This window comes from Lycorma delicatula, chromosome 4, assembly GCF_047948215.1.
Source record: "Lycorma delicatula isolate Av1 chromosome 4, ASM4794821v1, whole genome shotgun sequence".
Lineage (NCBI taxonomy): Eukaryota > Metazoa > Arthropoda > Insecta > Hemiptera > Fulgoridae > Lycorma > Lycorma delicatula.
Window position 1 is genome coordinate 38,786,450 of NC_134458.1, and position 15,293 is coordinate 38,801,742.

The window sequence follows — 15,293 nt, forward strand, 5'->3', positions numbered from 1 at the left end:
GCTGCAGGAATTGAAACCCGATGATGGTGTAAAGTGGTTACAATTTCTCTGTTGAAATGTCGGGACAGAATAAGTGAAAACGAATCATTTTTAGACGATATAATTTTTACAGCTACTTTCCATGCGAATGGGTGCGTTAAGACGCAATTCACGAATATGGGGCTCTGAAAACCCACACGCAATTATTAAGAAACAATGCGATTCGCCTAAAGTTAATGTTTGGTGTGGCGTGATGAAAAATCGTGTAATAGGGCCTTTCTTCTTTACTGAAAAAACAATTAATGGAGTCGCGTATTTTGACATGTTAACCGATTATTGCTTTCCTCAGCCGGATGAACTCGAAAACTCTTCATCGACTTCATTTCCAAAAAGATGGTGCTCCCCCGCACTTCAATGCATCGGTCACGGACGCTTTGAACGAAAAATTTGTAGATCGATGGATAGGCCGGCAAGGACCCATACTTTGGCCTCTAAGGAGTCCAGACCTGACACCTTGCGATTTTTTCTTGTGGTGGGGGTACATCAAAAGCGTTGTTTATACACAAAAAATTCGCGACCTAAACCGCTTAAAAAACAGGATTAATGAAGCAATGACAACCATTAACGAAGAAATGTTTGGAGAGAAGTTGAGTATCGTTTGGACATTTGTCGAGCGACTAAAAGCGCACATATTGAAATTTATTAATTATGTAAAAAAATTTTTGAGACGACAAATTTGAAAAATAAAAAACATAATCTGTGAGTAATTCTGTTTTAATTTAAACCATGTTCAAAACCGCACCATTCTTTTATGATAACCCTGTATAATAAGTTGCTCTTCGCTGGCCACTTTCCGGCATGTTGGAAGTGTGTAGACTTGGTGTTGTTGTTCAAAGGTGGCGACAAAGATCCTATTGTTTTTCTTACCGTCCACTGATGCTCTTGCTTGTGATTGGCAAGATTTTTAAGAAGGTTCTATATTTGTGTATTAATGTTAGATTGGCCACTGATCATTTGCTAATGGACAAACAGTATGGTTTCCGATCGGGCAAGAGCACTGAGGATGCCATACTTAAGATGATGGATATAGCTTCCTCTAGTCCATGTAAATATGTATTAGGGATTTTTCTGGACCTATCCGGGGCATTTAACACACTTATGGTGGCCCTCTGCCCTGCTTCAGATGCAGAAGTGTAATTGTACACGAAATGAACTAGAAGTGCTCTCAAGTTATTTCAGCCATCGGACCATTTCCCTGTGTGATGGCAGCTCAGAGGTTTGCAAGACCTTAACTAAAGGATGGCATCAGGGCAGTGTTCTGAGTCCCCTTCTTTGGATCACAGAATTCGATTCGATGTTGCGTTTAAGGTTGCCATGTGGTTGTCGTGTTGTTGCCTACGCTGATGACGCACTGCTACTGATTGATGGGGATTCACGTAACAAGGTAGAGTTCTGAGCTGCTTATGCTTGTGAGACACTCCGACTGTGGAGTCTCCAACATAAGTTGATTTTCAGCCCAGAGAAAACCACAATGATGTTGCTTAAGGGCCAATTGGCTGCTTCCCGATGAATCCAGATGGCTGGTCTCCACATTTGGTACGTTACAACTCAAAAATACCTGGGTGTTATCCTTGATGAGAATTTTCAGTTCAAGGAACATCTACAGTATGTTGTAAAAAAGGCCACTGATGCTTTTTATAAAATCCGTAGAGTCATTCACCCCGATTGGGGGTTGAATTACCATACCATGCGTATCCTTTACAAAGATGTCAGTGAAGCTATTATGCTGTATGGTGCGCCTGTCTGGGCTCACCACATGGCTTTTAGGTATTGCGTGGACATTTTGCTGTGGGCCCAGCAACTCCTCTTGCTGGCAGTTATAGAACAGTCTTGCGGGAGGCAGTCTGTGTTATAGCCAGTCAAACCATTAGATATCTTGGCTAATGAGCGTAAGGAACGTTACATTTCCAAGGTAAATAACCTATTGATGTCAGAACGAAAGCAAGAGGTTGAAGACTGGGGCCTTGTGTCTTGGCAGGTCAGGTGGGACGAATCCCCCACAGGTTGCTACACGCGTGGTATATGTCCTACAGTGTCCTTTAGCTATTGATTTAGGTGCGATTGCATGGGTCTCCCCCAATCGGTATATCACTCAGTTTCTCTCCGGACATGGTGCCTTTCAGGTGATTTGGCCAGGTTTTGTTTGGTGGATTCGAGTTAATGCCCAGATTGCGGGACTGATGATACAGTGGACCACGTCCTTTGCATCTGTCCTTGATACGAAGTTGGATGTTTACAAGCTGTTAGGGAACTTGAGATAATACATTCCTTTCTCGATCTCTGTATTAACTGGATGATTCACGAGGAGCGGTCTATATTGGCTGGTTTTCTCCACGCCCTTGCGGTATGTAGGTCTGCAGAGGGAGTTTAATCGAGGTACTCGACTGTGGTAGGATCCCAGGTGGCTAGGGTTCCGGCTTAGGCATTGGATTGGTTGGAAGTAGGCACATTAGCATCATTCCATAATTATATTGGTATTGTTTGTGATTCGATTTGGGGCTCTCGCTGGTGGGGGTGGCCGCACTGCCGGGGTAGTTATCCTGTGTGACCGGTGGTGTGGCTTCTGCTGGTGGTGGTCCTGATCGTGACTTGGTAATGCCACACGATACACCATGATGGGACCGTGAGGTGGTGCGGGGGTGTGTCCCTGGCTCCTGCGCGGATTGGAATGAGGTTGCGTTTCCCTTGTTAGGTGATCTAAATTGGTCGATTTATTTGGGTGTAGGTCTGAATTTCTATGTTGCGTAAGACGTAATTTTGGTTGGTATGAGTGGAGCACTGATTTAACTTTAAACTCATTTGTTTTCTGAGGCATTCACAGTCACGAACGGTGCTGTCAGATCTGGACTAGGTGCGGGGTCGTGCTTCTGCGTATTCAGTCAGTTAGTTTGAGGGAATCATGTTAGGTTGAATGTGAAGATGTTCGTTTGAGGCCTATGTGAAGGCAAAATTTGCTATGTATTTTACTGATGCAAATGTCTGCTGAGGCATTTACATCGGTGGCATCCCGACCGAAGCCTGGCTGATGACTGTGAGATGTAATCAGTTAGAGGGTCTAAACACAACCTCTGGTAAAGCCCCTCAGGGCTTGGAATGGAGGGGGTGGTGTGGCGACCAGTAACGTCACAAGGTGGGTGTCTTCCCCCTATGGGGCTGGGATATGCCAATTCATGGTATACATGTAATTCTGATGAATTTCTGCTGTTAGAAAATTATTTTCCTGAAAGTAGTATATTTCAAAACAAGGTTATTTGGTGAGCTTTTTTGAATTCTGAAATTTCTTCAGTTTGTGTGTAGAATATTGATTAGAAGTTGTGACAAAAAAAAAAATCATTATTCCCCATCAAATAGTATCATATTTTAATTTGTTTATACTTACTAAAAAAAAGGGGGCACAATCACTGAAAGGAGCACATTTTATGCTTAAATATTTTTGTGATCTAGATTATAAAAACATCCCTTATCCATTTAACAATAAAAAAAAAATCTCTTTGTTATTCAAAACTTTATATTAAAATTTAGTCAGTTTTTACAGGTTTTGAGAATTCTGCTTCAGAAAAGTCTTGAGCAGAATCTCGATTTTTATGGTGGTTTAGGATCATTTGCAAATTTAGGTAGTTATAAATTTCTTAGATATAGAATAATTTGTAATATGATGGTTAAAGGAACTAATCAACTTCTCGTAACCTAACCTCCTCACTCAGGCCTGAAAATTTTTTTGTCAGTTAATTCCTTTAGATTTGTGATAATTTGCAATACTGTTTATTTTGAGGATCTCCCATTGCGGGTGTTTTGCCGAAGAAGTTTGCGGAGGTTAGGAACGTTTCGGATTTATTATACACATCATAATTTACACGTAAATTTAAAATATTAACCAGATTCAGATAAAGAAGAAGTAAGTACACTTACATACTGGCATGCTTTCAATGTATCACTTCATATACAGCAGTACTATATTATTAATTATGCATAAAATGGGATTAAAATGAAATTAAGTAGCCAATATAAACCATTTCATTTGAAATAAAACATCTTTCTTTGATTATGGTTGGAGAGTTGGAGGGGTGTTAATATTGGAGGTAGTATTAGACAAAAATTCTGTCAGCTTGAATGTAGTATTATCAAAATCTACGAGGTGTGACGGCTTGTAATTTCAAAATGACAGTATTTACAGGCTATTCTGATAGGTCTCTTTCAAAGTGGTCCCCTTCTGACTGAACACACCAACTCCAATGGTGTTTTCACTTTTGGAAGCATTCCTGGAAATTTTCTTTCTTAAGTGTGTTAAAAATCATCTCTGTATTTGCCTGGATGTCTTTAATTGAGTGGCAGAGTGGTAGCATCTTGCTCTTTCATTGGAGGTACCGGGTTCAAACCCCGTTCAGGCATGGCATTTTTCATATGCTTAAAAATTCCATTTTCATATCCCATGTACAAACTTCAAGCATATGTGGCAGTATCATAAAGCGAAAAAAAAATCAGTCTTCTTTCAGTGAAAATTTCAATTTAGGAAAGGTAGAATTTAGCAGAAGCTAAATCAGGAGAATAGGGATTGCGGAAGCATAGGAATTTGAAATTTTGTGCAAATGCTGAAGAGAGTATTTTTAGTTGATTATCTGCCCCCTGAGGGCAAATTTGTGATGTACAATACCTGTAGGATCGAAGAAAACCACCAGCATTTTCTTCACATTCAACCAACTTTCTTCCTTTTTTTTAGGTGTGGCAAACTTGGACCCTTCCACTGCTATGATTGTGGCTTTGTTTCTGGGTCTTACCCACAAACCCATGAATTTTCAGCTGGAATTACTCTATTTTACAAATCTGAGTCAGTTTTGGCCCAATTAATTAGTTTAAGGACACTTCAAGCCAGTGTTGTTTCTGGTGGTTTGAAAACAGCTTTGGAATGAATTTTATGGACTTTTGACTCATGTTCAAATCTTCAGTTAAAATTGACTAAACTGAAACTTAAATTCAGTTAATCAACCATCTCCCTGATTGTAAGTCTATGGTCAGTGTGTAGACGCACTGACGTTCAATTGTGAATTTTCACAATATGTTTATTGATTTTTGAAGGCTGGCTAGACCAGGGAACATCTTTGACTGATTCGTGGCCACCTTTGAATTTATTGAACCACATAAAAACATGCGACCAGCTCAGAAAAGTATCCTCGGAAGCTGTTTTTAAGACTTCATAAGTTTCTGAAGCTGATTTCCTGGTTTTCAAACAAAATTTGACACAAACCTTGTTTTTTCATCTATTTTGTGAAATCAATAATTTGCTGCGAACTGAAAACACATCTTCACTCACCAGGCTGCCACTTTCTATTGAAGAAAAATATTGCAGTGATCTTTTCAGGATGTTTCAAGGACAAAACAAGCTTCCCCTGTAGGCAAACCTACCCCCCCCCCCCCTCCTATTGTGCAGTGGCAGCACCGGTTTTAAAACTTTCCTTGATCCTTTTAAAACCTTTTTAAAATTTTCCTTTTAAATGATCTTCCTTACTTTAATGCAAATATATTGACACTTGGAGTGATTAATCCTAATTCATCTCATCTACTTCTTTGTTTTCTAAATCTAAACTGTTGTGTAGCATTCTTCAATATTACTTGTTTATTCTTTTTTTATAGTAATTGATAAAATGATCTTCACTGCATGCTAAATCAATTAATTGTTATATATTCACCCAGATTTCTTGCTATTTTTTTTTTTTTTTTTTTTTTTTTTTAACTAGAATTGAAATTGTGCAATGAAATCCTGTAGCCAAATCCCTTTTCATTGATAATATTTAAAATTTATCCTTTTTTTTCTACCTCTGTAAAATCAGTGAAATAATTAAAATTTATATAGCATTTTTATATCATTATAATTAAGCAATTATTAAAAAATCTGGTTTGTTTTCAGCTTTCAAAAAAGATTGAGGAGAAGGTGTCATCAGTGCTGTCAGCTCTTAATGAAACTGTTTTAATGATACAGGAATATGGTAGCCGTGGTGGATCTAAAATACATATTGATTGTTCTGGATTGTTTACAAATGGAGGAAGGTTTGAGTTTTTTAAATTAAATTTTTATTTTAGAAAAACATTTTATTTATGTCTTGATAACATTTTTATTTATTCCAGACTGCATGACCACTGAGTCACCCACTCTGGCGTGGGAGGTTAACAATTTGAGATTGGGATGGACCAGTTGTCTTTCAATATTGTGACTCATCAATACTGTCTTTTGGCTACTTATTTTAGGTTCTCATTAACAACAATATGTAGCCTCTGATATATAAATTTAACAAACTGCAGATACATTTGCTGTATAAACGACCTACACTTTCAAGTCAACAAAGTTGATTAAATATCTGGAGATTTCTGGAAAGTCATAAATGAATCACTCAATTGAAACATAATTTTAACATGAAGTTATTTGTTTGGAAATGTAATTAACAATTGTTGTATACAACTTTTCGGATACAAATAAGGAAACCTTTAATAGTATTACAGTTGCTTTACTATAGCATGCTTACTTTAATAACTGCTTTGAGTATTGTTATATAAAATGCAAATTCACAGCTTGATGCTAACTTTTATGATAAAAGTTCCTTTTTTATCTTTTGTAATGTAATGATGTGATTATGTAGTGCAATTAAGGTGTTTGTTGCTTTACCTTACACCCTCTGTCCCAGCCTTTTCTTATAGCTGGGATTCATATAAAGTATTTGCAAGCGCCACTTAATTTGCTTTCTCTAAGGGAGTTATGATGTTCATTAACAATTGGTCGTTGTGGAGAACAGATTAAAGATATCACTTGTAAAGCTTAATATCACATACATTTATGTAACCTAGACATCCTGATGTTTACAGTATGTTTTAGATTATACCTTTTCACTTACTTCAGAAGGTAGTGAAAGACCACTTCACTATTCAATCTTCCTAGTAAGCCTGGTATGGGATGCTTGTTATCCTGAGAATAGCTACTTCAGTTGTTTTAGGTATAATTTATGTCTCATGTTAGGTTACCTACAGGCTGTATGGTTATCGATCTTGCACACCCACATATGTGAAACAGTGCTCACATCTCACACACATTTACAAATATACACAGATGCAGGCATATGCAGATATGTACAAGGGGCGATCAGAAAGTAAGTTACAACCCCTCTATGAAACAAACACATACTTATAAGACAATTTTTTTTTTTAACAAAAAACTACAATTTTTTATCTATTTTTTGACATAATCACAAAGTTTTTTTAAAACACTTTTCATACCTTGTGCAACTCTTTCAATTCCACTTTTATAAAAATTTCATCCCAATTTCCTTCAACCATTTAAAGACCCCTTCCTTCAGTTCATCATCATTAGTGAAATGCTCCCATTCCAGGTCTTTCTTGAGAGGACCAAACAGGTGGTAGTTGCAGAGTACTAGGTCAGGGCTATAAGGTGGATGAGACCACACTTCCCACTTGAATTTTTGCAGTAACTCCTTTGTCACATGAGCTAAATGAGGAGTAGCGTTGTCATGAAGAAAAATGACCCCAATGCTCAATCTTCTGGGCCTTCAATCTTTAATGGCTTTATGCAATTTTTTTAATGTCTCACAGTAAGGTTTGGTATTGATTGTTGTTCCTCGGGGCATAAATTTACTGTAAACAACTCCCTCAGAATTGGAAAAGACTTTCAGCATAACCTTTTGAACATGTGGGGATGTTTTTACTTCTTTTGGCTGGGGCGAATTTTTGTGTCTCCATTCATGTAATACTCATCTAGTCCAGGAGTGTAATGAAGCTTCCAGCTCTCATCCCCTGTGATGATTTGTTTCAAAAATTGTGAACCAGTCCTGGAATAACATTTAAAGAAAAGATGGAGCAGATGCAAAACACTGATGTTTGTGGTTGTTGCTCAACAGATGTGGCATCCATCGTGCACACATCTCACAGTAATCAAGCTGATCGTGATTAATTGGAAACACACTACCATAACTGATATTAAGTTCACTGGCAATCTCTCTAATTTTAATGTGCCGGTTACTCAAGATCATTTCATTCATTTGTTTTTCTGTTTCTGAACATTTGGCCCCATTTTGTGATCATGGGGTGTGAAATTGCATTCTCACCGTATACCTTAACAATTTGGCGATGAATTTCACAACAATTATAATTTTTTGCCCACAAAAATCGAACTACTGAGTGCACCTCTATGCTGGAAGAAACCTCTGGAGGACAAGCCATATTGACAACGACACTACACACATGCTGAATGTTGTACAGAATTGCTGCTGGGGGAGTGTGAAGATTAACAACACAGCCAGTGCTGCCACCACAAAACAATATATGCCTTTCAGTTCAAGATCACGGCAAGGGTGTAACTTATTTTTGATCCACCTCTCCTAGTTCACTTACTTGATAAACAGTTTATGGTATGTGTCAGCCATAGAGCACTCGTAACATCAAGATTCTTTAAGAGTCACTTTACTGCTTTTCCTAAATGGTCAAGAGCACTTTCATAGCAGTGGCTACTTCATCAGATGAATATGTATTTAAAAAAAGTCATTAAATTTAAAACATAGGAAGGAATAATTTTTTTTTTCCAGTCATCTAATAGAACTGAATATTCCACTGCTAGTATTGTGGTGATTTTAACTAATGATTTAGAGATATTTTAAAATATGATTTCAAGTTAAAATGAATTATTAAATTTTAATTATAATTTCTTTGTTCCAGTTACCATTGTTAAATTTTAATTATTCATTTATTAGTTTTTATTATACATAACTTTTCAAGAGTGTGACATTAAATTTGTTATTACTAACTTCTAATATGTTGTCATTTATTTTGCAAAAAAAATTTGTATGTTTTTAAGATGATCTGAGCAGTTCTATTTATTCATAAATTTATTTATTTTATCAAATTAATGATATAAAAATACTATACCTTACAATTAGTATTGTTTAAAAAAGAAAAAGATAACTAGAATTAATTAATAATGAAGATTACATACTTGTACATAAACAAAAAGTTGTACATGTATTACAAAATAACAAGAGATAAACATTAAAAATTAAAAAAAACATGACTGCTGAAAAAAAACATTGTTCTTTTGTTCTGGTTTGGTTCCATTGTGATTTTGTATTAACTAGCAAATAGTTAATTTGAATTTTGAAAATCAGAAGATTGGTTGCGAAGATATAACAGCATTTCCGAATAATTGTGATCTGTTAGATCGAGAGTGTATCTGATGAATGTAAAAATTGGTCTTTAAGCTACTAACAAATACCCTGTTTGAATTTTGAAAATTGGATGATTATTTGCAAAGATTTTATAAGAGCACCTCATTAGACCTCCCATAACAGTGGCCCAGGGGTACCTTGTTTGTTACCAGTTGATGGTTGATGGTGATGATTGGTCTAGCCTTGCACGAGGTGCTCACATCACCTCACCAGTCTAGTCTCACATGCAGTCCCTATAGGAAGCCCATTATTATTAAACAAATTTTTATTAAGCAGAAATTTATTTAATATTATTTTATTTTATGTAAATTTAATTCTGTTATTTTTGTAATTTTATTCATGCAATTGATTTGAATCATTCAGTTCAAATCCAGCTAACATAATGATAGATTTCATGGTTCATTAAAGTTTTATACTTCAACCAGCAAATCTCCACTATTACATATATTTTTATAAATATATATATATTTTTATAAATGTATACATATTTATATGGCCTATGACACTCCTGGAAATGGAAGGTTTCCATTGCGGGGTCATTCATTTTAATCGGTTTGGCCATTGAGATGCTACAGTAGAACATACATACATACAAACATACATGCATACATACACCCTAAATAAAATTGTGGTACAGAGCGAACCAACAGTGATGCACCGGGCAGCTGCACATGGCCCCCTCCACGACTCTCCTGCTAAAAGCAGTCCGTTGTCGTTTAATTTACATGATTAATTTACAGATTATTTAATTTAATTAATAAGTGTAAATTATTTTTATTAATATTTTATATTTGTATTTTTATTTACTTACTATTATTTATTAATTTTATTTATTTAATTTTATTAATAAAAGAAAGGGATTATTAGTTAATATTTAGTAGTAAAGAAAAGGATTCTTTATTTACAGGAGAGCATTGGTGTGCATCCGGCCAGCACATCACGCGGTTCACTCTGCATCAATAGCAGCAGCTGTACTGGCAACTAACACAACCTCACACGAACACACACAAGCCAAATCCCTATTATCAATATCGCTAGCGTTAAACATTATATTTCTATTTAAAACTATTTACTTCTATATCTGTTCACTGCTTGAGTCTATTTTAAATATAAAAACACCAAAATGTTTAGAAAAATATTCTCTACACAGTAATATTTGTTTTCTTAAATCATTTCTGTAAAATACTTAATATTCTCACAAACATGAGGTTACGAATGCATTGAAGGTCCAGGGGGGCAGGACCCCCTGGCTAGACAGTTGGGTGAGTGAAGCAAGTCCTGACTGGCTAGTAATACATTAGTAAGAAAAAGCAACATCAACAAAAATGAGCAAGAAAAAAGAACATACATGATCGAACATACTATACTGCCCGTCAAAAAATCTTAAGATTTTTTGTTAAATGTTTATAAACAATAAATAACAACAGTAATAATAATTATAAAATAAATTAATAAATTTATACCGTAATTCATTTATTCAATATCGTAGTGGATCTTAAAACAAATATTTTTGATACAAATAAATTTATACTGAAAATATTATCATTTTAGAATCGTGTATATGATTTTTTGTGGCCTTTTAGATACAACTAAACATACATATGTACATATTTACGAGGGTAAGTCAATTATCCGCAATGTAGTTATAAATTTTATTGCAATACAAATAGGAAACGTACATGTACATCATTTTTCAACATAGTCCCCTTGCATTTCAACGCACTTGGTCCATCGTTGCACAAGCTTCCTGATACCCTCATAAAAGAAGGTTTTCGGTTGACCTGCGAGCCAGGAATGCACCGCTTCTTTCACTGTTTCGTCCAAGGTAAATCGACGGCCCCTTAATGCCTCTTTGAGTGGACCAAACAAGTGGTAGTCAGAAGGGGCAAGTTCAGAACTATATGGAGGATGAGCCATTACTTCGAAGTTGAGTTTCTGGAGTGTTTCAGCAGTGCGGGCAGCAGTATGTGGATGGACATTGTTGTGCAACAACACACCTTTTGACAGCAGTCCTCAGTGTTTGCTTCAAATTGCAGGCTTCAGCTTGGCAGTAAGCATCTCACTGTAACGCGCTGTTTATTGTCGTGCTCCTTTCCTCATAATGTTCCAGTACTGGATCTTGTGAATCCCAGAAAACTGTAAGCATCAGTTTTCCTGCAGATGGTTGGGTCTTGAACTCTTTTTTGCAGGGCAAGTTTGGATGTTTCCATTCCATACTCTGCCGTTTACTCTCCGGCTCATAATGATGGATCCATGTTTCATCACCAGTGATGATTCTGTCTAAGAAGATCCAAATGATTTTGGCAGATGTTCAAGTGCGTTTGTTTATGCAACTGTTTGAGTTGTTTTGGGACCCATCCTGCACAGACTATGAAACCCAAGTCTATTGTGGATGATTTCGTAGGCAGAACCGTGCTAATCTGCAGACAATGTGCCACTTCATCAATAGTTACTCGTCTGTCTAAGAAAACCATGTCAGTTGCACGCTTAGTGTTTTCCTCATTTGTGGCGGTAAACGGTCGTCCAGTTCCTTTGTCATGTGTAACACTTTTGCGACAATTTTTGAATTTTTCAATCCATCCATTGACACTGTTGCAGCAACACACTGTTCCCGTACTGTAGCGAAAGTCTTCGATGAATTTCAGGCCCTGATACACCTTTCGACCACAAAAATGGATTACTGAACGTTGCTCTTCTTTGGTGCAAACAGAAAGCGGAGCAGCCATGGTTAATGGCAGGGCAGCGATAATGGAAATAACCTAGTAGCATCAAATCTGCACAGACATAACAACAATTAAACCACACATGCGTCATCTACACAACACGACAGTACTACCAACATAAACAAAAATATAACTAAATTGCGGATAATAATTGACTTACCCTCGTATATAACCTGTGACACTCCCTGTAACATAAGGATTCCAATGTGGGTTCATACATCTAAATTGGTTCGGCCGTTGAGCTGCTATGGTAGAACAAACATACACATATACAGTGGAACAAAGATACATATATATATATATATATATATATATATATATATATATTTATATACATATACATTTACATATATACACTCTAAAACATTACACTTCTTTTTGGGCAGTTGTGTACTTTCGTAGGATCCTGCAACCTCAGTATTGATTGAAATATTATAACTGCATATTAAAAATTAAAAATAATGAAAATTGTGTTTTAATATACAAGAGTGCTGCTATCTGCTGCAGTTATTATGAGAAAGTCTTTCTCAAACACTGTCTGATGATTCATCAAATTGAACTTTTGTTTGTATATATGTAATATTTTTCTAATATTTTTAATTTTATTGTCATCTTTATTAATTTCTAATATTTCTAAATTTGTGTTAATATCAGAAATAGAATGTTTATTAGTCTGCCTTATTAGATAAATCTAATTTATTATTTTTGTAATTTGTATAATGTTCAAGAAATCTAGTTTTAAAGGATGTATTTGTTTTTCCTGTATAAATACCATTACAATCAATACATTTAATTTTGTAAATTCCACACAGAATGTGGTATCCCACAAAAGTACTTTCATGAAAAATTAAGTAAGATATGTCTTAGTCAATATTCTGTACTAGTTGGCTTATTTATTAGAATTTAAATATAATTATATCATTTATGGTATAGTCATTAACTGCTATATTATATTCTATTAAATGAGCTTCTTTAAGTAATTCATTTTTATCTTCAATGTAGTGTTAATCATACTGTTGTAATCTATAATTTTTTTGGTGGTGTGGATACTACTTATTATTAGTCTATTAATATCTGTAATACTGTTGATTTTCGTTAAAAATTTAGTTTTAGCTTACGTTTTATTTTTTAATGTGTATGTTTAAAGATTTATAGCATTATTATTTTCTATTTCTAGTGTGTTGCATATTTTGGTGTACAGTGTTTAGTTTTTTAAATGGTTACATTGTGTTTGGAAATGATTTGTTTATTATTAATTACTGTCTTATCATTAGTGTATCTGACCACTTTCAATTTGTTTGTATTTCTAATATTAAAAGTTGTTATTTCTTCTGTGTGTTTTAAGAATCTTTTTGATAGTATCTGCTTAAAGAAAATTCATTACAGTTTATCCGGCATACTACAACATTATCAAAAGTTTATGTATAATATTTAATTGTGTTATTATGTGCCAGGAAAATATTAGTTAGAAATTTTTTAAAAAAATAATTACATTTTTTAATCTTTTGTTTAATTTTCAGCATTGTTATCCATCACTTAAGTATATTCAGTTTGATTTTGTATTTTATAATTGTTAATAACATTTTGTTTGGTTACAGTCTCGATTGTGAAACTTCTCAAAATTCTTCTCTGACAAACATTACTTCAGATTGTCCGACATTAAATATTTCAGAAGGTATTATTTTATGTATTTTCAGAAATAATTTTAACGATGATAATAATAATAATAGTTAATTTAATACTTCAAAATTCTCTTCCCATGTGAAAGTAGGTTTTAAGGTTCTAGTGCATTTAAAAATATGTTGATTTTATAAAATTTATTTATAAAAAAATTAAGTTTATTTAATTTAAAAATTAGTAGGTATAAGGAGCTGTTAAGGTTTGAAAATGAAAATGTAGATTTACTAGCAGAAGAATTTTTGCCTGAATTTCAAGGAGGTGTTCTATTATCCAGGAAAAAGTAAAAGTTTTTTAAAATTCCTTGACAACCCAGATTTCAGAGTGGGATTGCACTGAACTTCGGTGTCCATTGTTCTCCTGTGTGTAAAACGATTAACTTTGTTACGGACAAAATTATTGCTAAAGCAAATAACTGGATACAATTCCCACAGACAGAGCGAGAAATAAATGAGGCAAAGTTGCTATGACATAGACATGCTGACAGTAATAGGCGCATTAGAATGTACCCATATAGAAGTAAAGAAACCAAAGCGATACAGGTTTTGAGACACACCTCCTGATGATTCACTCAGTTCCGTACGATGCACACAGCCCCTAGCGGTTCACTCAGCTCCATCCACGCTATATAAGCCGGTTCTGCACTACAATCTGGCACTCTTGTTTCATTGCTTGAAGACTCACATTGTCTTGTTATAACTCATCATTCATCATTGATATATTTGTGAATTACATAAACAAAACTATAATAAATACAGTTTCTATTCATAATTAACACGTTGGCTGCTATGAGATCCAGTTTGAAGTCTCACTTAATGTTGCTACGTGGTCATGTAAAAAAAAAGCAATGTTTCCAACTGGCCACTCTACTTATTGATCAGATATTAACTCAGTATTGCTGATTAGTTGTTTTTACCATATTATGAATGTAATTTTATTGGTATTATGGCCCTAGGATGTGAGATATCATATGGGATCTCATGGCCTCTTAGTAACGCTTATTTTTGTTACTGTATCCATTTCACATATTATTAGGATTTTAAGAGTAAAAGATGTTCTGTTAGGCAAGTTATTATAGTATATTTTTATCAATTTTATAAAAAAAAAGTGTACATATACTTTTAAAAGATAATAAATAAAATAATAATAGACAGTAATAAAATAATAATAACAAGATAATAAATGAAAAGAAATATAATTTCAAATATATGAAATTTTAAAAAAGAATGTCTATTTCCTTATTTTGTGTTCAGAACAGAAGAAGTCTTGGCAGTAGTATACTAAACAGACTGAGCATTAATACGTGTCTTCTTGGAGTGTGATTGTACACACTTTCTTCCAAATCTTGCGGAACTATTTGTAACATGTAGCACAACGACTCTTCTTAGCCAAAACAGGTTGGTGCTCTTTGTTATCAACTACTGAATTATCACGTGGTGTATCATCACCTTTAATTAATTCTTGTACAAGTGAGGTCCGGAATTCAGTTATTGAGAGTTTTCTTTTAGTTACAGCTGTAAATAAATAATGAGAATTCACAACAGCTATGTTACAAATAACATCTATAGCTGCTTTTCTATACCGCTTCAGCGATTTCCTGAGTGGTGAATTATAGGAGGAAAGTTGATCTGCGAGA

The 15,293-nt window shown here is 34.7% G+C and overlaps 1 protein-coding gene across 1 annotated transcript in view; it reads left to right on the forward strand.

The window, feature by feature from the left end:
* The window catches only part of LOC142323295 (VWFA and cache domain-containing protein 1), a 98,532-nt gene that overhangs the window by 8,869 nt on the left and 74,370 nt on the right, over positions 1-15,293 (forward strand). Inside the window, exons 3-4 of the mRNA XM_075362757.1 lie at positions 5,942-6,081; positions 13,579-13,655. Of these exons, the coding sequence (XP_075218872.1) occupies positions 5,942-6,081; positions 13,579-13,655 (217 nt within the window). The remainder of the gene's footprint in view (positions 1-5,941; positions 6,082-13,578; positions 13,656-15,293) is intronic.